The sequence below is a fragment of the Camellia sinensis genome, chromosome 2 (assembly GCF_055761805.1).
Source record: "Camellia sinensis isolate YWXY chromosome 2, ASM5576180v1, whole genome shotgun sequence".
NCBI classification, from domain to species: domain Eukaryota; kingdom Viridiplantae; phylum Streptophyta; class Magnoliopsida; order Ericales; family Theaceae; genus Camellia; species Camellia sinensis.
In genome coordinates, this window is record NC_138962.1 from 95,208,395 (window position 1) to 95,232,065 (window position 23,671).

Sequence of the window (23,671 nt, forward strand, 5' to 3'; positions counted from 1 at the left end):
TTTCATGGACAAATATAATAAAATTATATAACTGCATATATTAGATCAACTTGGTTCATTGTATGGATGATCTACACAGAACGATCTAAAAAATAATAACTTGAATGATCAAAATGGAACCTATAGTAAGTCCCACATGCCTAAACAACCCAGTAGCATGAATAATTTTTGCTAAACATGAAGTGAATCCATACTACCCTAATCGAATTTCAAGAAGCAACAAAATTAAAGCATGATCTTGAGAGAGAGAGAGAGAGAGAGCAGGACCCAGATCAATGCAGTGTCGATCCCATTGCCTGAGAGAGAGGAGGACCCAGATCGATGCAGTGTTGTTCCCATTGTCTAAGCTCCTCCACCACAGATCCTAACACAGCAAACACTAGTTTGAACAAGAATCAACGGCAAACAAGTCATCCAAAATCAACAAGACAAGACATCCAAAACCATTCCAAGCAAGAATTCTTAAACCCTGACAAAATTCGATTAGAGCACACCCAAAAACAATAACACACTTTTCAAGAACGGTATAAATCAAGAGAAATTATTTACAATGAAGTTGGTCATCCGTGGAGTGAATTCAAGTCTGCGAGTAGCTGTTATTTACACATGAAGTTAATCCAACGCATATAGGATTGGAAGATGAACGGTAATCACTGGGCTAGGGTAATTAATCTTCTGTTAGTGCATCCTATAAAGTCATTTAAGGCTGAGGCTGCTTGAAGACTGACCATGAATGAGAATTTGTTCCCAGTGGCATAAATGGCCTGGCATGAAAATTAGGAGCAGAATCAAAGTGGAAACCGGTTGAACTGAATGGCGAGAAGCCCCAATTAGAAGGGGTACGAGATCCCTGTTGTGACATTGAATGGCTCGTATGCAAGGGAATGGCAGTGGAGCCCCTTGACCAATACTGACAAGGTGCAGTACCTGCAGCAAATACAGATGGTGGGTGCTGAATGGGAGAAGCATTACCAACAACAGGAGGATTTGGCGGCGCTGTTCCTGCTGATATAGCTGTCCGACAAAGCTTCTTTTTCGCATGATGCTGTTGAGATTGAGTATTAGAGGCATGGTCAGGGATGGGGGCAATACGTTTCTTCACATTCTGCTCTTGTGTTTGAGAATTGGAGGCAGGGGATTCTACAACACTTGTCCGGTCCTCTTTCTGCCTTATCAGCTGCTCAATGCGAGCTTTAAGGTCCTCAGTCGAGTATTCTGATTCAAGCTTGAGCACCCCGATGTGTTGGATTACCGCTTTAAGAGCATTTATTTCTTTACCTGTGGCCATGTTCTGTGAACAGGTTTTATAAACAATATAAACTTGATGGATCAAAGGCTAGGAAGTAACGATTTAATGAACAAAATGAGAGGGACAAAAATACCTGTGCTTGAAGAGAGTTGTGTCCCTTCTTGAGTATTTTATTGGCAGACTCTTCTGCGCAAGTCAAGTGGCCTTTCAGGAGAGGTATTGGTGGGAATTTGTCGACAAGATTAAATGCGAAAATAAATCTAATAGCCTCCAGGTGCAGCTGTCTTTCAATAAGATTTCTGACAAAAACTACAAACCAAAGATGCACACTCCATCAGAATGTTCAAAGGCTCGTAATTGCTCAGTATAATTACATTCTAAAGGAAAGTGACATCAGTAAATACAAGGAAAAAGAAAACCCACTAGAAATTGCAATAACTTAGAATGAACCATATGATGCCAGGACTCTAATTACAAATAAAAAAAAAATGCTAAATACAAGCAGAAACTTGAGCAAGTGCTCTTCCCCCTTGTGAGGAAAATTGTTCCCGAGGGATATATACCTTTCCCAAATCAATCAACAAATTAAGCAGCCTTAACTTCCATCTAAAAATATACCAAATACTTCAACAGAAAAATTTAGAACCTATGCGTCTGTTTGATTAGAAAGAAATAAATGATGGAAACAAAATCCGAAAATATGTGTCAGCAACCAGCAAATTTTACTAACATATTAAGAAAGAAGTACATACGAAAATGGGGGACAAGAAATACACCAAAAAATATATATAAAAGACCAAAATTACATGTCACACACAGCTTGCCAATCTCTACTAATAAAAAATGATGGAATCCTCTTAAAAGGAGATGAAATTGAAGCCTAAAAAGAAGATACATAACATATCTTATCCCACATCCCCTCTTCATCATCAAACCTATCACGAAAAACCATAGCATTCCTTTCCAACCAAATCTCCCAAAACATAGCACAGGTCACACAATTCCAAAGCAATCAAAGTTTCTTGATGGTAACATAACCCCTAAAAAGACAAGTAGCATTCGGATGCAACCAAAATTTTCAGAGGCAAATGCATAACCAGAGGAGTTTTACCCCTCATGAGGCTAAGCATAAGTCTCAAGGCTTCGAGGCATAAAAATTTCAAAATTTGAATTTTTGTATTTAGTAAATAAATACAATATTTTGAAATAGTAAAAATTTGTTAAAAATGTAGTTTTTAATCCTAATCATGTTTCATTGTAATATATTTTGGCAATTCCATTCCAAAGTTTTCTTTCTCTTATTTTGGTTATTCTTCACAATACTGCCTTATGGATCTTGTTCATTATCTTCTTGATTTTATAAATTAACATGATTCATGATGGTTGTAAAGTGCTTGTCAGATTTTGTGAAGGATTGGTTGGAAGAAAAAAAAGTTTTTGTGGCTGTCGAGTGGCTCAAGAAATGTCAAGAGATATTGTGCAAATCCATTTGGTGAATCTTGTTGGCAGATTGTTATGACAAGCTTGTGCGAAAAATTGGACTTAGGGTGGCTGTTTGTCTGCTGCAGAAGGAAAAAGGGGACTGCTCGTCTTTGAAAAGATTGGCAAAAGATGGGGTTAAAAGTCTTGATGGAGTGTATTGAAAAAGTCTGCAAAAGATAGAGGATTGATTGGAAAAGAATGGACCGAAATAGTTAACAAAAACAGAGTAAAAAGGTTGCAAGTATCAGCTGGTCATTATGACCATCGTGCCTGCAAACAATAGAATCACGCCCGCGATGACCATGGATGGCGCTTGCATCCAGGCCACGACCAAAATGAGCTCCCAGTACTTTTGTCTGCAGCCCGCGAAGATAGAGTCGCGCCTGCGACCATACTAACCACTCCAGCAATGGTGCTCTACCTCAGGCCTATTTAAAGTGTGCATTCCTGATTTGTTTTGCAACATGTTCTGGATCACTCCACATTTCTCTAGAACTCATTTTTCTTATTGTGGATTTCAATCGTGATTATTTCACATAAAAACTCTTGGTGTTGTGGTTGTGTTTTACTTTACTCTCTCTATATTGGTCATGGTTGCATAATTTTTATTGGATTGCCTAAGTCAATAATCACATTATCACGGGGACAATCTAGATTTTTCCAAAAATTATAAATATAAGTGTCAATATTTTTCTCCTTAAGGCATCGGACATTTATAAAAGTATGTCAACCAATAAAGACGAAGAAATAAATTATCAAACAAATCATCACCAATCCAAATCCTCCCAAAACCAAATAAGCTCCCCATTCCCAACCCAAAAATGAATGAAAGGTGAGAATCAATCAAGTATCTAGCAAATGCACTTTCATGGAGATCTAGAATTTCTTTTAAACCACATGAGAATCTCATCCATTGGGATGTAACCTATACTTGTATTCATTTATTTATTTATTTTTGGTAAATAAAGGAATAGTATTATTAAAAAAGCATCAAGATGATGCAAAGAACCGAAGAACTACAATCAATGACGGAATAAAGACTCAATAAAATCCAAAAAAGAAAAAATTTGGATCCACAGTACCAGACACCCATCTATTAAAACAACCAACAACTTATTTTTCAAACAAGGAACTGAAGCCACTAACCCCTCGAACGTCTGACGATTCCGCTCCAACCACACCAACCACATTAAGCATAAAGAAACCAACAACCAAGCCTTCTGATAACTCTTCCCAACCCTCCCTCCTCTCCAACTAGCCAACACCTCTTTCATTGTCCCTTGTTGCACCCAAACCAAATTAAACACACCAAATACCAACCCCCATAATTGAAATGTCACTAGACAATGAAAAAGAAGATGCAACACATACTCCGCATCATGACAACATGCACAGCAGCAATTTGTCAAAACATGCCCATGACAATCAAACTATCCAAAGTCAAAATCCAACCATGCACAGCTGACCAAACAAAGAAATCCACTTTAGATGGCACCCCAGGTATCCAAACCCCTCGCCAAGCCCAACCCCCAACTATTCCCGATAAAACGAAGACACCAAAAACACCCCTTTAGTCCCCCTCACACCTCCACCTCAAACGTCCTCACCCACCCCAACATCCCGCAACCCATACAACTCTGTCAAAAGATCCACCAATTGATCAGCCTCCCAATCAAACACTGGTCTACGAAACTTTACATCACGTACCATCCTGCCATCCACAATAGACAAGCAAGAAGCAACTACCACATCTTGACGATCTGCAATCTGGAACACCAAAGGAAACTGGCAAGCCAAACTCCCCTTACCACACCACCAATTTGTCCAAAACCTCACCCGAGCACCACAACCCACACTAAAACTAACCCACCTCCAAAACTCCACTCCCCCAAGCCAAACACCTTTCCACAAACCCCTCGCATGAGATCTCCTCACCTCCCCAGAACACCAACCCCCCCACCCAAGACCATATTTAGCCACCACCAACCTCTGCCACAGCGGGTCCACTTCCCTCACAAAACGCCACAACCACTTCCCCAACAAGGCCCTATTAAACATTACTAAACTCCGAAACCCCAACCCCCCTTCTCCTTGGGCCTACACACCACCTTCTAATACACTAAATGATACTTAAAACCCCCACCCCACCCCACCCCACCCCACCCCAACCCAACCCAACCCAACCCAAAGAAAATTCCTTTGCAATTTCTCCAACTGACGCGCCACCCAAAGAAAATTCCTTTGCAATTTCTCCAATTGACGCACCACCGAAACATGAATAACATGTTGCCTGATGTACTCTTAACCAACGTCAACCTCCCTCCTTTGGACAAGTATTGGCCCTTCCACCCCGCTAACCACCCTTGAACCCTTTCCACCACCCCATCCCACACCGAAATTGCCTTAAAAGTCGACCCCAAAGGCAATCCCAAATAGGCCACTGGCAACATCGTCACTTTACACCCCAAAATAGCCGCCAATCCATTCACATCCTCCACCTCAACCTATACTTGTAATTACAGCATACCTTAAAGCAACTTGCTCCAACGGGAACCTCCATAACCATTTTCTTAATAATGTCTTGTTCTTATCTATGATATTCCCAATTGCATGAACCCTCACTGTTCTTTAAAAATGCAACCAAATCCCACCTAATCAAGTGATCTTTCTTCCTCTCATCACACCCGTCACTAAAAATTCCTCATAGTGCTTTCAATTCTATTAACCACACAAACCAATACTTCAAATAAAGATTAAAAAAATAATAATAATAAAAATAAATAAATAGGAACACTAGATTCACTCCTAGGAAAATTAATCCTAAGTACTTAAAGGACAAAGACTCAATGGAAAACCCTAATAAACCCGTCAACCTATTCAACGTATCCGAAGGAAAATTAATTCTTAGAATGGCACTCTTGGACTAATTCACCATGAATCCAGAAACCATCTAAAATATACTTCAAATGGAAAGCAAATTAACAATTTTATTTTTTTCACCAAGGACCAAAAGGGGGGGGGGGGGTTTGGTTAAAATCTGCAAACTGTAAATGAGACACACAAATACTCTTTTCCAATCAAAAGGTCAACCACCAAACCTAAAACTTTAGCCTTATCAACCATTCTATCAAAACATCCACCACTAATGTAAACTAAAAAATGAGATAATAAATTCCCCAGCCAAAGACCGCCTAGAAGCCCTGAAAGTGGTACCAACCTTTTCATTAACTATGACAAACAAATAGCATGAGGACAAACAACTTGGATCCACTTTCTCTACCTAATCCTGAAACCTTTCTTTTGCAATACAAAATCCAAAAATCTCTATTCCACATAATCATAGGCCTTCTCAAAATCTGCCTTAAAGGTAACACCCTCCTTACAATCACATCTATAATCCTCCACTGCCTCATTTGCAGCCAAACCACATCCAAAATTTGATGCCCTTATACAAAAGCTCCTTGAGAAAAAGAGAGAGTATCCCCCTAAATTTTTTTCAATCTCCTAAATAACACTTTACTGAAAATTTTATAAACAGATGTGATGGGGCTAATTGGCCTAAATCCCCGATTCTCAAAGAGTTATCCTCCTTAGGTATCAAAAAAGGAAAAAAAAGGACCATTTGTTAATCATACTTTCAATGTTTCATGTTATTTAGATATGGGGGGGAATACTTCTGGCTATCTTATATGGTACACCACATCACCACCACATGTTTGCCACATCATCATCTCAATAAGTTTGCTTCCATGTGTCAGCCTCACAAAATGACATGTGGACCAATCATACATCACATACTCCCCTCCGAAGTCAAGACGTGCCAAATGAGGATGGTGCACACAGTGCGTAGCCTCAAGCCTAGGCACAAAAAAGGACCACACAATGGCATCTCCCAATTACATCATCGTTAGAATTCAAAAGCAACTGTAAGAAAAACAAGGTAAAAATTGTATTCTTTGAAAATTTTAAAATAGACAACCTAAACACTAATGTATAACCAAAAGTAAATATCAACAAACTGAAATTACTAGCATATTTGCAGGCCAAAGGGCAATGAAGCCCGCCAAGCCACCATATTACCATATCTTAACATGAAAGGGCAGCAAATCGTAATGGTCCCACCTATAACTTCTGGGAGACTAAAAGCCACCGAATCTTCCTGGTCAATCCACATCAGAGAATACGAACAGTGTAAAAAACCACAAGCCAATGCCCTTGTGGCAAGTTGGCTTGTAGCTGCACCTTAGGGTGCAGTGAGGAAAGGTCAAGGGCTCTAGCTGATAGACAAGCGGAGGCCCTTTTAAGTGGTACACTTTTGTACACTAACTTTACTAACAAACTAACAACCTTATAACTTCCTAGAATGTTAACAAAAAAAAGAAAGAAAGACAACCGAAAAAAAACAAAGAAATCTAAACAGAACACTGAACAAAAAAGTAGATCAATATTACAAAAAAAAAAAAAAAAAAAAAAAAGAAAGGCTGCAAACCACAGAAAACAACAAAAGTTGGCAGGGTATAGAGCTTAAATTGGTGATCATGAGAGGGAGAAAGAGAGAGCACTTACTAGGGACTTCATATGCCAGTCCAAGGGTGGAGAATAAATAAATTGCCTCCATGCGGTCACAAACAATCTCCATAAAGCCAAGAAGCTCATTCGTATTATAAAAGGAGGCCAATTTGTAGGTGGCTAAAAACAGCAAAAAACACCAGACCACTGAATGATTCCGACTCTCTTTTATCACTTCTGCTTTCCAATTAGCTGCGAACTTCAATGCTTCCTCTTTGACATGGGATTTAACCTCTAGTGAGACTCCTAATAACTGCCTTAGCCAGGGAATGAACCTCTTCATGACGTTCAACTTGGAGCTTTTCACTCCCTCCAAGTTTGAGTGATAACAACCTTGCATTGCATCCAAGATAAGCTTTGCTGGATCTGACGCAAATCGAATAGATTCAGGAACTTCACCGGGCATTGAATGCCCAGGACCCACATATGAAGACTGTACTGTGTTATTCAATTGTAAATTTCCTGACGCAGATTGGTCAATATTCTTTTGGGAATGAACGATGTTTCTCACTAAAGAGAAGCAGTAAAGCAACCATCAAGCAATTAATATGTATACAAGTAAAAACATCAAAGAATATAAGAAATGATGTTGCTCACTGAAAAGGTGGGATACATAAGCACTCATTAAATAATAAATGAAGTTAGCAACTAAGTTACAAGCATCAAATTCATTATTCCATTAGCTAAGGGCATCTATAACCATTGGATTTTCATGTTCATTAAGAATAGAAACAGAAGGTCAATTTCCTAGTTCACTAGGAAACCAAATGGAAAAGTGACCAACTTCACCAAAATAGTGCTAAACATTCCAAAGTTAAAATAAGTTTAGTAAATGCATAGCAAAAAGAACAGCTTTGAATTATTACTGCACACTAATGATCTAATAAACAGACAATGAAAATAAGATGGAACAGAGAATAGGATAGCATGTCATCAATTAATTTTTTATGTCAAATAGTTTCGTTTGCCAAGCAGGCTAGGTCCCTCAAAATAATTTCTTGACTTCATCTCTATGGCATACATCTAAAAACAAAAGTAATGACATCAAATATCATAGGGAGGGGGAGAGAGAGAGAGGAATATCAAAATTTTCATAGGCCAACCACATACCATAGTTATCCTTTTCTTTTCCCCCAACAAGAACCTTATTGTGTATATCAAACTTGTATTGTATTTTATGTATGCCTAAGCAATGTGCACGTGTTTTCCAAGTGTCTAAAGCTTTTCCGAGGCTAGAAAATTCTAAAAAAATGGTAGGATATGTTTTGAGGTGTGTATAGCGAGGGTTGATAAGTGTCCCATGAGTATCGTGTCGGACATGGTGTTTGACATGACCCACTACCTTATTAGAAGTGTCTATGTTTCTTATGTGTATAACAAAATTATTTATTTTAGCTTTGACTAGAATTTATAAGGTCCACCCCCCACCCCCCCCCAACAAAAAGAAAAAAAAAAAAAATACACACAGACACAGACACAAAGAAGGAAAAAGGAAAAAGAAAAAAAACAATTGTATCCCAGCAGGTCACATTCCTTACACAATTTCTTGTTTTGTTCCCTATGACATACCCCAAGAATTGGAGTGGAATAGAATGCAAATGAAGAGTGATGGAGGGAGGGAGGGAGGGTTTAGTGCAAGACATTAGTTATGTAGAACGGTGTTGTAGAAGAGAGAGAAGAACACACAAATTGGCCACAACTTGAACACTCACAATATTATTAATCAAACTATGAACAATTTTAATACAAAGCCTAACATTTATAGGCCAATAACCCTAAACAAATTTTGAAACCAAATTCTAAAAGTGTTTGAAAACATAATAAAAAATAATCAAACTAATAATTATTTAACACCTAACAAAGTAATACATTAATAATAATAAAAACTACAAATTACATTTATTGGACCAAAAAGTTCAGTCCACAGAACGGACCCATGGACTTCACCCTAGACTTCCAAAATGGATAACAGGCATCCGACTCCAAGCAGTTAAGGGTTGCACCATCAATTCTCCTATGTTGAAAAGAACTCACCTCTAACAAATTATGATCACGGCCAACAATTCCATTGGAAGGAGCAACACACCCAATCTTCCTCAATTTGATAGCTTTCGAACCAATAGCACAAGTAAGAGTGTATTTCGTTGAGCCATTAATAAAAGAGTAAGTGTTGGCACATCCAACACGTACAACATCATGATCCCAAATTCATGTACGGCCCAAAAGAATGTGATAGAGCATAAGAGGCAAAATCATGATCCCAAATTCTTGTACGACCCAAATTCACCCTCGTATGAAAAACCTTTCGTCTTTGTAGCTTTTCGGTTTCCTTTATGTCATGTTTAGTAGAAGCCAACAAAGGTTGAATAATACAAATCGCATCAAATAATATGCCAAATACACTCCTCCACTTAAGCCAACATACTTCGATTATATGAATCATCTCCAACCTCGCCAACCTTACTCATAATCAAACCTAATTAACAAAAATGTTCAGTATTTATTATCTCTTGACTTTCAATCTTCATTTCTCATTATTTCCACTTCTATAGTTGCTAAATTTACATTTCATATATTCAGTTTTATTTCTACTAATTTTAAACCCTATGATTAGTGCTTCTCTCTAGATTTCTAATTTAGTGGTGTTCCTTCCTTAGTTTCATCTATTAGAACCATATCGTCAACAAACAACATACATCATGGGATATCATACTGAATGTGTATAATTAATTCATCCATGACTAAGGCAAATAGGTAAAGACTTAAAGCTGACCATTGATGCAACCCTACAATGATTGAAAATTCACTAGTTTATCGCATCAATATATCCTTTGGTAACACATTTTTTCTCCAGTACCTAACATATTATATCTCTAAGAACCCTATCATAAGCTTTTTCCAAATCTATAAAAATCATATGTAGATTACTCCTCTTTGTACTTTTCTATTAATCTTCTTAGTAATACGAATCACTTCCATAGTTAACTTAACCGGCAAAAATTCAAACTAATTCTCTAACACAGTTGGTGTTACTCTTAAGTGATGTTTAATCACATTCTCCCATAATTTCATTGCATGACTCATTAACTTAAGGCCTATGTAGTTGCAAAATAATTTTTCTCCACTCCTCAAGCATTTTTCTAGTCAATATCTTATTAAAGAATTTTGTTAACCAAGACAACACCTCCTTACTTAAGAATTTCCAAACCTCAATAGGGATGCAATCTAATCTTAATGCTTTATCTCATTTCATCATTTCCAGTGCAAATTTCACCTCGAACTTCCTCAATCAACGATAAAACCTATATTCTCTAGTTCTATCAACGCTATCACGTTCCTCTCCTCCCAAATTTTCTAAATATTTTTCATTTAACAATTTCTTAAAATAACTTTTTCAATTTTTCCTAATCTCCTCATCTTTGACTAATACCCTTACATCCTCACTTTTTATACACTTAACCTGATTAAAGTCTCTTATTTTCTTCTCTTAATTTACCAAGCTTGTAAATATATATATATATTTTTTTTTTTGACCAACTGGCTGGGCCAACTTAGGTATACCTCGACTAATCCCGGGACCCATGCAAAACGCCCCCACCACGTGGATTGGAAAAATCTCAGCTAGAGCTCGTGGGCGTAGTCCCAAAGAATTGATAGCACCTAGTGAGAGTTGAACATGAGACCAGGAGCACAACCCTAAGCCTCAACCTACACCCACTAGACCAAACCCTTGGGGTTTGTAAATATTCTTTTCTCCAACTTTACTATCTAATTTAGTATAAAAATCATTGAAGAGATGCGATACAGTGACGATAGATAGAAGTGTTAGGGGAAGGGATAGACCTAAATTGACATGAGCTAACGCATTAAATAGATATATGAATCTCCTTAATTTGACTAACTAAATGGTTGTTGATAGAGTTGAGTGAGAAGAATGATTCATGTAGTCAACCCCATTTGATGAGACTTAAGGCTTGGTTTGGTTGGTTGTACCACATCCCATGTCAACTTAATCATATCACTCTTCCTTACCATTACATCTATATGACCAAACTCATTCATCTCTCTCTCTCTCTCTCTCTTGCACGCACGTTGCATAATAGACTATTCGATTGTTTTGTTTTTCTTTTTTTCTTTCTCTTTTGATAGAAGGAGCTAACAACTGCCCGATAGAAGATTCCATTGCACATTTTACATATTGTCATACACTTCTATATATTTCTATACACTTTTTCACATATTCAATACACTTTTATACATATAACAATATTAACCATAGGCTAATTAGCATGTTCCTTTGATAAAAAAGTCTATAATCTATTTATTTATTAGATCCTCTTTGTTTTGGTTTCTTGGAGAATTCTTTTTCTTTTATTTTGCTTTTGTGTTTTTTCTTTCCTCCTTTTTATTGCAATTATACACTAAAATATGATACTATTTTTCAACCAATTTTCTATTTCTTTTCTTGTTCATTTTTCCATTATACAACTATCCTCCTTTTGTTCGTTCTCTTTTAACGTGTCCAATGTTGTCCTTTATTTTATTTATTTCCACTACACAATGAAACTACGTCTTTAATTCATGACACATGTAAAGTTGTCTTTTTGTTTAATTAATCTCTTTTGAATTTTCAATTTATTTTTAAATCCAACTTTGTCAATATTTTATTTTCCTTTTATGCACTTTTGTAGAATGCAAACCACTATACTCTAGAACTCTTCTTCCCCATCTCTTTTGATGAAATGCAAAACATTTACTATCAAGTTTATATTGTATAATATTGTATTTATATTTTACATGGAGCATTATATTTTTCACAATATTTTCACTTGTTCTTAATATAATTTAGGATTATTTTCTATATACTTTCTAAGAAATGTTAATTCAAATTAAATTATTTTGCAATTTTTCTTTAGGATCTTACGATCATCAATCCAATTTTAGGCTCCAGTCCTATAAACCACCCCTCAAACAGTCTAATGTAAATCTTGACTTGACAAACTTCAAAAGGCACATTAACTCTAGGCTATGATGCACAGACACGGACATGAATATGGACACGGGACACGACACACAAACAAGCAAATTTTCAGAAAATGAGCGACATGACACGCTGGGGACACACTCAAAATATATAATTTTAATTATTTTTTATATATCATAAAAAAAATAAGAAACAAAAATAAACATTAGAGTGGACTTCATTATTAAATATAGAATTTAATAAGTGTTGGGTATTGAAAGAGAGAACATTAACAAAAGAGAGTAGGTATTTTATTGTCTAATATATTTATTATTCAAGCTTAATGGAAGATAACATAATCCCACTTGAGCCTCTCACTTTTCTTGGAAGACTAAACGAAAAAGAAAAGAGAATGGCTCTTTCTCTCTCTCTCTCTCTCTCTCTCTCTCTCTCCCTCTCTCCATTGCCGGCTCTCTATCTCCATCTCAGGCTCTCTCCATCGCAGGTTCTCTCTCTCCATCCCTCTACATCGCAGGCTCTCTTGCTCTATCTCTCTCCATTGCAGGTTCTCTCTCTCTTAAAAACATCTGGATCGCAGCTTTGAATCGAACCCTAGGGTCGTTTTCTGGGTGGAATCAACTTCGCGAAATTGGGTTTCAGCTCTCCTTCGATTCAGTCCAGCTTGAGACTAGGGTTCGAGTTTCGATCTTGCTTTGCGAAGTTGGATTTAGCGCTCTCTCTCTCTCTCTCTCACTCTCTCCATCGCAAGCTTTCGAACAATCTTAATGTGTCCAAGAGGAGGGGGAAAAAAACACATCAGACTGCGTGTCAGACACATGTCCACTGCGTGTCGAACACTTGTCAATGTCTGACACGTGTCCGACGCTAGTATGCAGCCCTTGGAAACGTGTCGCTACTTGATAGACTCTAGGTGAAGGGCAATCTTGAGCATGATTTCCAAAACCTTGACAATTAAAACACTTAGATCTAGTATTACCGTCATACCAAAAATGAGTAGGGATAGCATGAAAGGACCTATAAAGGAATTTGCCACAGTTGGTATGTAAGACATCATGTGCCTAACATGTGATTAGTTAGTGGGTAGTTAATTGATAGCCTATATCTAGAGAAGTAGTGACCATTTTGTAACCAACTTTGATATATGATAATTGATCGATTAGAGATATTTTCTCTCTAGAACCTTAGGTTTCCTCTCTCTCTAAATTTCTCTCTTGTTCTTGATTGGCCCATCATTTTGGTATCAGAGCATAGGGATTTGGACTTGTCTTTCCATTATTTCTCCCGATTTTTGAGTTGAATCATCATCTAGAAACTAACCTGGTTCAATTTCTATCACAACAAACAGTTGGAGCCTCAATTGAAGCACCTGGGTCAGGCGATTGAGATCGTAACCCACAATGTGACTTATGTTGCTATTTGAAGCCTTCGTTTGAGTTCAGATTTCCAGTTTGAAGCCTTCATTCGAGTTTAGAATTCCAGTTCCAAGCCCTTCATGTGTTCAAATCTGTCAGGAAACCAAGGGATAACCATCACGACCTGATCTCTTTCTAAAGTCGAAGTTGAAATCGTGATCTAACCAGATTGCTTCATCGACTCCATTGGACGAAAGTGATAATATTTGCTTGTTCTGGATCATAGCACCTGGGTTTTCTTCGAAGTTTAGTTCAAAGATTGAAATTCTGGGTTTTCGATTGGTGATTGTTGCGATTGGAAGATTGTGAACTGATTTGTTCGTGATTGGGTTCTCATTCGAGTTTTTGCACTACAGTTGTGAACAGATTTGTTCGTGATTGGGTTCTCATTCGAGTTTTTGCACTACAGTCGATGCTGGTTCCATCTGGTTTGCATTTGATCAACTTGAGATTCTTCATCATCATTAGCTTGAGTTTCGACCTGTTCTTGCAATCTAGACATACGATTTATAAGACTTGTTCTTGAGGCTTATTTTGATTACTACTTCCATTGTTCATTTCTTAGGTTGTCTCAGATGCCTTGTATGGAACAATATTGTATTCCATTTTTATTGCTATTGCTTTAAATCTTGATTCTTAATTCTTAATTCTTGAACTGGTTGGTCAAATTGGGTTGGGGTAACTTTGAAAATTGGACTGTTTGTGTCAATGGCTCAACGGGGTCGAGGCCGTAGGGGTGGTCGTGGTAGGGCTTATGCCCTGAATTTCGATGATGATGCCGAGGTTAATCCTCTGGTTGGAAGGGATAATGGAGTTCCATATCAAAGAGATGAAATGGCTGAGATGAGACAGCAAATTGTTGCTTTAACCAAGACGGTCCTACCGAAGGTAGTAATGGTTCCAAGGATAATCAACTGGATGATTCCTTCGATGCTCCACATAGATGTAAAGCATATTCACAAGGGTTTGATTCTACTTGGAATGACAATGCAAAGAATTTAGAGTTTTCCGAATTCCATGGAAATTACATTCTGGATGTGTTCGAAGAATGGTTGAATACTGCGGAGAAGTGGTCTGGAAATACTCTTTGGATCCAATGGGACGCTCGAGATCCTTCGCTAGTCACTTGAAAAGGAATGAACACTCCGGCCGAGGGTGCCGGAATTAGCACTCCGACGGACAAGTTAGTGTATACTCTCTTGGTTGCTTATATCTCAAGTTTAGACTTTTTCTCACATACCTTTCTTTGGCTGATGCTCCTCTATTTATATTTTTCTTTTGGGCCTCAGGGTCGGGCCCACCCTCAATCCATTGCACGTTCATGTATTCAGCCTTAGTTTGACTTGTTCCTCGGCTGATTTATCTGCTCGGCTTCGGCTTCATCCAGGATGAAACTGAGTACAAGTTTCATCCGTGGCCGTCCTCATGCTTTTATTCGGCTTTATTGCCCCCATAATTTCCGGCCCCCACAAATACAATTGAGAGTCATTTCAAGTGTTATGATGTGCCGGAAGCAAGAAAGGTGAAATTGGTCTCTCAAAACCTCAAAGGTCATGCCTCCGATAGATGGAAACAATTACAAATTGGCAGGCAATGAAAAAGCCAAGAAAAAGTTAGCGTAGGGGAACATAAGGAAAAACTTCAAGGAGCAATTCTTGCCTTCTAATCACGTAAAGAAGGGCATTTTAAGTTTCAAACATCAATACCAAAATGGCTTTGCAATCAGACAACCATCGTATGACTATGTCCAAGTTGGTTACTCAACTAGTGTTGGAATAAAAGAGACTTTGTATGATGGATGTCATCATGAGATGCTCTTTAGTGACGAGGTGGTTGAACCAAGATATGACGTAGAAGAAGCTTCTATCTTTGGTGAAGAAGACATGGAGGAAAATTGTGGCAAAAAACAAGATTGTGGTCAAGCTCCTTCCATTTGTGATGAAGATTTTCCCATCTTTGATCAAGATGAGGAACAAGACTATGATCCAGATGTTGCCATCATTGAGGACGGTTGTGAGGTGTTGGCTTATGAGAAAGTTGATGTTTGTGAATATGAAGAAGAGGTTAATTTTTGTGAATATGAAGAACAGGTTGATGTTTGTGACGACTATGATGATGAAGATGACTTTCTTATAGATAGTGAAAGTGTCCTTGAAGATGTAGAAAGTTTTGTGGACGAAGCAAGTTTTGCTCTTACATTGCTTCCCATAAAGGAAGTGGTTGCAATTCCACCTTCTATTCCTTTTCTAGATTCCACGGAAGTCGTGGTAGAGAGTCATGAGATTGAAGTTTCATGGGTGTTAAACGATCTTGCTTTTGAGAAATGCCTCTTATGTTAGCTTCAATGCCATTTGTTCCACTTTGTGTTGATTTGATACATGGCCCGGCTTCATGGAAGATGGATGGGTTTATTCTTGGGCCATGCGAGAAGCGTTATTTAGTTGACATCTTGCTTCCAAAATGGCATGCTACATGGGTGGCCTATTCACACCTCAACATGGCTTCGGTTGATGTGCATAAACGAGAACTCATTTTGATGGAGGAATATTTGCTAGGTTGATCTTGAATAAGGACTTGGAACTACTTAGTCGAACATGTTCAATGTCCCTTAATTGCCGGATTCTTCTTGCACCGACACCACTTCCCTTATTGTAGACTAGCTTCCTTATGGGATTCGTTTGTATTGTACTTGTCTAGTCTTGTTTTCATTTCTTATGCATTGGTTGTACTTTGTTTTTGTCTTTACTTTGAACAAGTTCTTTCGAGTGGAAGAGTATAATATAAGACATCATGTGCCTTACATGTGATTAGTTAGTGGGTAGTTAATTGATAGCCTATATCTAGAGAAGTAGTGACCATTGTGTAACTGACTTTGATATATGATAATTGTATGATTAGAGATAATTTCTCTCTAGAACCTTAGGATTCCTCTCTCTCTCTCTCTCTAAATTTCTCTGTTGTTCCTGATTGGCCCCTTCAGTTGGGATCCACAATATTTTTTATTCCTTCTAAAGGTGTCCACTAGAGTACACAGAACATTCTTTATTTCTTCCTCCATTTGAAGGGCTACATGCATTGCATCTGCCATAAGGTAGAGGTAGCGAGCTGCTAATCCATGAGAAAACTGTGGATTTAATTCCCTTAGAGTTACTGTCTCATCTGCATCTGTTGTTGTGTTTCTTCCATATTTCATCTGCATTTATTGTTATGATTTCTTCAATTCTTGCTCATCTTGGCATAGGGTATCAAATTTTGAAACTAACTCGATGATAGTCACCATGGTTAAAGGGCAAAAGGAATTTTTTTAATACCTAAGCTACTTTCGGAAAGAGAGGTCAGGCTGGACTTTTTTTATTTTTTTAAAAATTGTTGGGTTGGGCTAGGCTCTAAGGTGGACTAAGCTTTTAGTTGGGCTAGGTTTGGGCTACTGGTTTGGGTTGGAGATTGGATTCATCATGCAGTAGTTGTTATGTGGAAAAGATGGATTCGTTTGGGTTAATAGGTTTGGTAAAAAGACTTGGGCCAGGTTAAGGGTTATCCTAACCTTGTTTTGTAGCACAGCATCTTCCCAAACGGAACAGAAGACTATGATCATCTAGCAAACCACAAAGCTTGATTGACGATTGCAATAGCCTAGTGGCGGCAATGCAATGAACTAATTGCCGATGAGAGAGAGAGAGAGAGAGGAAAAAGGTTGCAATTTGTCAATGACTCCTAGTGCGGCAATCCAAGACAGAAACTTGAGGAAAGGGGTCACGATGATGACTGCCTTGTGACATAGGGAGAAGGTGTGTTCTGCCTCAACTCTAGGCTTCCAAAGAAGATAAAGGGCCTCCAACCAAGTAAGGTTTGCGCCATCAATTAGTTTACTAGTTACTAACAATTAAAGGCTATGTTAGATGGACTCATAAAAAAAATCAAACACTTGTGTCGGACGCCTGACACTTGGACAAGTGTGTGGGATATGTGTCCGATACTTCACATCAGACGCTTATTATATATTTGTATTTAACATTATCAGTATTATATTGTTGTATAATTGTTTTTGCTATAAAATGATTAAAATTCCTTTTTGACACTGTATATTACATATAACACAATTTTATCACATAATATATGAAAAATATGACCATTTTTTACCAAGTCCATGTACCCTTAAATTGAGATTTGAAGGGTTTGACCTGTAGATGTACCTACACCCAACATCCGTACCCAAGTCCATGCAACATGGATTAAGGTCTGACTCTCCCAGACCTCGCAGTAGTGAGAGCCTCGTGCACTAGGACTAAACCTCTCTCTCTCTCTCTCTCCATATAATATATATATATATATAATCATGCAGTTACAATGTCCAACATGTAAGTGATGAGCTTTACTGTAATATACATGTCTAGCCAACAAAAGTTACAAAATAGAAAAGAAGTGTAATTGTGCATAAACATAACATCCAGAAATCAGTAAGCGTGAAGGTTTAAAATAATTGAATGATTGATATTAGAAGAAAGCTTCAAATATAGAGAGAAAAGGGAAAAAAAAAGAAGAAGATTGTTTGGTTTGGTTTTGAAATCAATTTTAAAAGATAAATTTTTAAAAAGAACTTTCAAAATTTGAAAATTTGTTTTGTTGTATATTTTGAAAATAGTTTTTACAACATTAGAGTTTTGTAGTTTGGAATGATTTGTAATTTTTTTGTAGTTGAATAAATAGATGTGAGGGAAAAAATGACTGATTGATGTGTAGGATGTGAGAGAATGAGAGAGGAGAGAAAAAAATAGTTGATTGGCGTGTAGAATGTGAGAGAATGAGAGAGGGGAGAGAGAAAAAAATAGTTGATTGATGTGTAGGATGTGAGAGAAGGAGAGAGGAGATAGAAAAAGTGATCAAAAAATTTGTTGAGAAAATTGTAAACCAAACAAATTTTGGATTTTAAGCTCTCAAAAATTGATTTCAAAATCAAACCAAAATATCTATATATATTTAAAATTCCGAATCCATAGAATGGGCAACCTTTCATGCGACATAATGTAGGTGTTTGGAAAGTTGGATTTTTTAGTAGGCTATTTTAGATTCTGCCTATTTTAGTAGGCTAAAATAATTATGTTTGGAAAGTTTGTTGGATTTTTTTATAGTTGGATATGATGTTTGTGTCAGAAAGGATAAAATGATTATAGGTTTGATGTGACATTTTGTCTTGTTGGTTATTTTAGCGTATTAATGTTATTTTAGCCCAAAAAACCTAAAAAAATCTCTTCCTAAACACCCCCAGAAAATCTAATTTACCTGTGTGTCACACATACACACACACAGGCATCTTATGATAGATAATTAGAGAGGGAGCTAAAACAAAGCTGATTTTCTGCCAACTCACCAAAAATATTTTCTGAGAAACCAAGGGCTTGAGATAATTCAGGGGCATGTCTATACTCTGCAACATTCTGAAAAAGATTACGAAGTTCATCTGCATCAAAAGCAGAGGCCAATTCATAGGAACCTACAAGTAACAAAAAACCCAAGATCACCCATGGATTTTTTGTGTTCAGTACTGCATTTGCTTTCCATTCAACTGCAAGTTTCAATGCTGCTTCTTTCACTTGAGGTTTAATCTGCGGTGAGAGTCTCATCAACAGCTCTAATAAAAAAATGCAACTCCTAATAGCACTTGCTTCAATGTTGATGCCTCCCTTGTTTGAATGTGGAGGATAAAACCCTTGCATTGCATCCAGAACAAGCTTTCCTGAGTCAAACGACTTTTCAAGAGCATCAGAAACTTGCTTGTACATCATGTCATGCTCTTCCAAATGTTCAATTAAGAAAAGTTGCAAATTCTTTCCATCCATGTTGGTAAGAATGCTAGCCAAAGTAGGGGAATTAGAGTTGATTTTGGGGGCAGAAGCTTTGGGGCGCACAGGAGCAGTAGTGGATGACATAAATTTATTATGACTGTACTGTTGTGCTCGAGTCTTGATAGGATAGGCTTGCTTAATCTGTTTGTTACTTTCCTTCTGCAATAAAAGCTGTTCACTGAATTTTTTAAGGCTTTTACAGTCAAATTTAGATTCAAGCTTGTGGTCGACAATGCATTTAATAACAGCTCTAATAGAAGCTACTCTTTCATCTATTGCCTTATCCTGCAATCAGAGTTCAGATCAGATATTCACATGATGGCATTTAGAGATTATCTAAGAAGTGATAAACTATCATAGAGAAACAAGCAGTACATGCCTGTGCTTCACGTGAGTAGCTTCGCATACGACATATCTTCCTGGCAACCTTCTTGGAGTATTTTAAGTACTTTTTCAGGAGGGGTACTGGTGGGAACTTGTCAACAAGCTTGAATGCAAAAATAAATCCAACAGCCACAAGATGTAGTTTCTTATTGACAAAAATTTCAATGAGATCTGTCACACATAAGCAAGAAATTGTAGGTTTTCATCAAGCTGCTTCCAGGACTGAAAGACAAATTACTTAAATATAGACATCTCCAAATTTTAGGAGTAGTGATACAAGTAGATGCAGCACAAAAACTTGCCCGCCAGAAATAGGGAAAGGAAGGGTAAGAATATGTGAAGAACTCATCAAGAGAAACTCCGAGATATATTATGCAGAGAGTTCAGAAAATAGCATTCAGACACAAAACTACTTCTACAAACCACCAATACTTAGCAATTTTCAGAACAAAAGAAACTAAGATAAAAGCATAATTGGCATGGTAGAATTTATAATCACATCATGGTAGTAAAACATTGTAGCCAATCACCATTCATGAGTAGTTTGCATAATGTTAGTTTGGATTAAGTGCATGGATCAACTGTTATGTAAAATTCTATGTGGAATAAATAAAAAAGAATTATACTAATATTTCTATCTGTTAACTTCAAAATTAGGGCATAGGTTGAAAAAATATGGCCAACTAATAAAAACCACCAAAATTGTGGTGCTGAGCTGATAACATCTGTGACTCACTGTCATATGATTCATACCCACAAGAAAAACTGTTCTTTCTTGGCACACACCCCAAATATTGATTTAATTGTTGACCCAGTTAAAATGAATGAATCATCCTTCTCCCAACCCGCCCACCCATACACATGCAAATTTGGGAAGAACAAGACTGCATGAAAAAGTGGATAATAAGGGTTAGATGAATGGTGAGGGCTGCTAATTTGTAATGAATAACTATCACTCAGATACTGGTTCAATTGATAACCCACTTAAAATGTAACATATTAATAATCCCAAGTGAGGGTAGTCTTTTAAATTGGCTTTTGAGATAATTACCAGGAACCTTATCTGCGAGACCAAGGACCCAACATAATTCAGGTGCTTGTTCATGCTCAGCAACAACCTCAAAAAGTTTTAAAAGCTCATCTGTATCAAAACCAAAAGCCAACTTGTATGAAGCTAAAAGATGCAGGAAACCCAAAACCTCCAAAGAGTTACTGGGCACCGCTATCATTTTCACCTTCCACTCGCGAGCAAGTTTCAATGCCTCTTCTTTCACATGAGGTTGAATCTGCGGAGAGATTTTCATTAACTGCTCTAGTAAAAGAATGCAACTCCTTCTTACTACGCCCTCTTCGAATTCGACATCTCCCTTCTTCAAATGGGGAGGGTAAAACCCTTCCATTGCATCCAGGACTAGCTTTGCAGGGTCCAATGACAATTGAAGAGCTCTACAAACTTCAAAAACCATTGACTCATGATCCTTCGAACGCTCATTTAGGAACATCTGCAAATTCCTCCCATCCATTCTGACTACAAATTCATCATCTGCAGACAAACAATTACTTACATTTTCATCTGACACACATTCCACTTGCTCAACCTGTACATGGGAATGAAGGGCATTATCAAATTGCTTCTCTTTCAAATCAATTTTTTTAGACCGTTCTTCAAGTTGCTTCTCTTTCAATTCAAGTTCCTTACTGAGCTCTTCAAACAGTTTTTGGTCCAATTTGAGTTGCTTGTTTTTTGAATGAAAATCCTTAAAGCATTGATTGACATATTTTTTAACAGAATTCAGTTGCTTCTCTTTCGAATCAAGATTCTCAGCCCTTTCTTCATTCAATTTTTGAACAGAATCAAGTTCCTTCTCTTTTAATTCAAGTTCCTTGCAACGTTCTTCATTCAAATTTTGCATCAACTCAAGTTCTTTGGACCTCTCTTCAACATGTGCCTCTTTCGTATCAAGTTCTTTGACGCGCCTCTCTATCCAACGTTGAATTGAATCAATTTCTTTAGAACGATCCGCAAAAAACTTGTCTTTGAAAGTGACTTCCTCGAGCTGTTGATCGATCGATTTTTGGATTTCTTCAAAATGCTTCTTCTCCACCTCAAGCTTCTCACTGAGCCTTTCCTCTCTCAACTCAACATCTTCGATTCGTTCCTCGGTCCACCTTCGAATTACATTGACTTGTTTCTCTTTCAACTTCAAATCTTCGATCTGTTCTTGTTGGAAAGCATGAAAACTCTTCTCTTTACTCTCAAGTTCTTGAACGCGTGACTCGATCGATTTCCGAATCAAATCAAGCTCTTCGTTGCTTTCGATTACTGATTCACGAATAGACTCCAAATTCTTCTCTCTCGATTCGAGTTCAGTGACGCAACCCTCCAAACATTTCTCGGTCGAATCCAAGTGGCCATCGAGATCCTTCCATTCGAGAGCTAGCAGAAGAATTGCCTTCTGTATGCGGTTTTTCTTCGAATCAATGAGCTTCAGATTCGCTGATATTCTCTCTGATGAAGTCATCTTTGTCTCCTACTTACAGATATACACAATTTATGTTTACCATATATATTCACACTCAAAATCCTAATGTAAGATGGATTTAAATTATCGACTAACCGAAGAAGAAAGACTTGATGGGTTTGCAAATTCTAGAGCATAAACAATGCAAGTGGGGAGAGAGAGAGAGAGAGAGAGTAAAGCGAATTGGATTGGAAGAGAGACAGAGCGAAAGGCACAGGGCGAAAGGCAACACCGATCATGGATTGTTGGTCCGCTAAAGGCGCAGCGCATCAGCCTGTTCTGCCTAGTGACGACACATCATGGGCCAAAAAATAGGACAAAGGTGGGAGAAGTAATTAGTTAGATCATCTCTAACGATTCACCAAAATTGATATCAAATTTAAATTTTAATAAAAAAATTACTGTTTATTATTTTAACGGTTGCACCAAATTAATATCAGATTGAAATTTCATCAAACAATTCATCAAACTGAGGACAAGATACTGATTTCACCAAAACACTATTTGTGATCGTTGGAGGGAGGACTCGGTCGACCAACCGGTTGCCCGGCCGGTTGACCAACCGGTCGACCGAATTCCTTTCAAATAGGTTGGTTCAAACCGGTCAAAAAAAGTTTAAACAGGTAAAAAAAAAAAAAATTACATTTTCCTTTACCGGCAACCAACCGGTCAACCCACCAAAACCAAAACAGAGATGAAGCTGTTCTGATTACATACCAAGTTCTTGATGAAGATGATGAAGCTGTATGTTAACAATTACATACCAAAACCAAGCTGTATGTTAACAATTACATACCAAAACAATCAATCAAGTTCTTGTTTTGAATCAAAAACCCATTTCGATTCTGGTCTTGTTTGCGTATATGATGGGCACAGTTGTATCCAGATAATTTTGGGTTTCCTTTGGGTGTTTCACAGAATTTGATGGAGAGTGGTTATGGAATCAATGAGCTCTGTTTCAATTTTCCTCAGAATTTGATGGAGAGTGGTTATCGAGAGTGGTTACGAAAATGTTTCAAGCTGCAAAAAAAATATATATATATATTTACGCTTACCGGTCAACCCACCGGTCGACCAACCGGTTAACCTACGGTATTTGATGCTGGATTTGATGCACCGTTGGAGTTACTGATATCAGATTTGGTGAAATGAGTTATTTTTTACTCAGATTTGATGAAAAAATAAGTTCACCGTTGGAGATGCTCTTAGACCATCTCCAATGTTGC

The 23,671-nt window shown here is 37.5% G+C and overlaps 1 protein-coding gene across 5 annotated transcripts; it reads right to left on the minus strand.

Annotated features, from left to right (window-relative positions):
* Positions 1-459: 459 nt before the first annotated feature.
* Positions 460-22,747, minus strand: LOC114264314 (FRIGIDA-like protein 5). 5 transcript variants are annotated; one of them, XM_082915170.1, is made up of 6 exons: positions 20,975-22,747; positions 19,919-20,094; positions 19,065-19,824; positions 7,298-7,810; positions 1,383-1,558; positions 460-1,291 (listed from the first exon to the last, which is right to left on the minus strand). In XM_082915170.1, exons 1-6 carry the CDS (start codon positions 22,443-22,445, stop codon positions 701-703), a joined length of 3,687 nt encoding a protein of 1,228 aa, XP_082771296.1. In that variant the 5' UTR covers positions 22,446-22,747; the 3' UTR covers positions 460-700. The 5 variants fall into 5 exon arrangements, with proteins under 5 accessions (XP_082771296.1, XP_082771299.1, XP_082771298.1 ...); XM_082915173.1 differs by having other exon boundaries at positions 7,298-7,666; positions 20,975-22,746; XM_082915172.1 differs by having other exon boundaries at positions 7,298-7,738; positions 20,975-22,746.
* Positions 22,748-23,671: the final 924 nt, after the last annotated feature.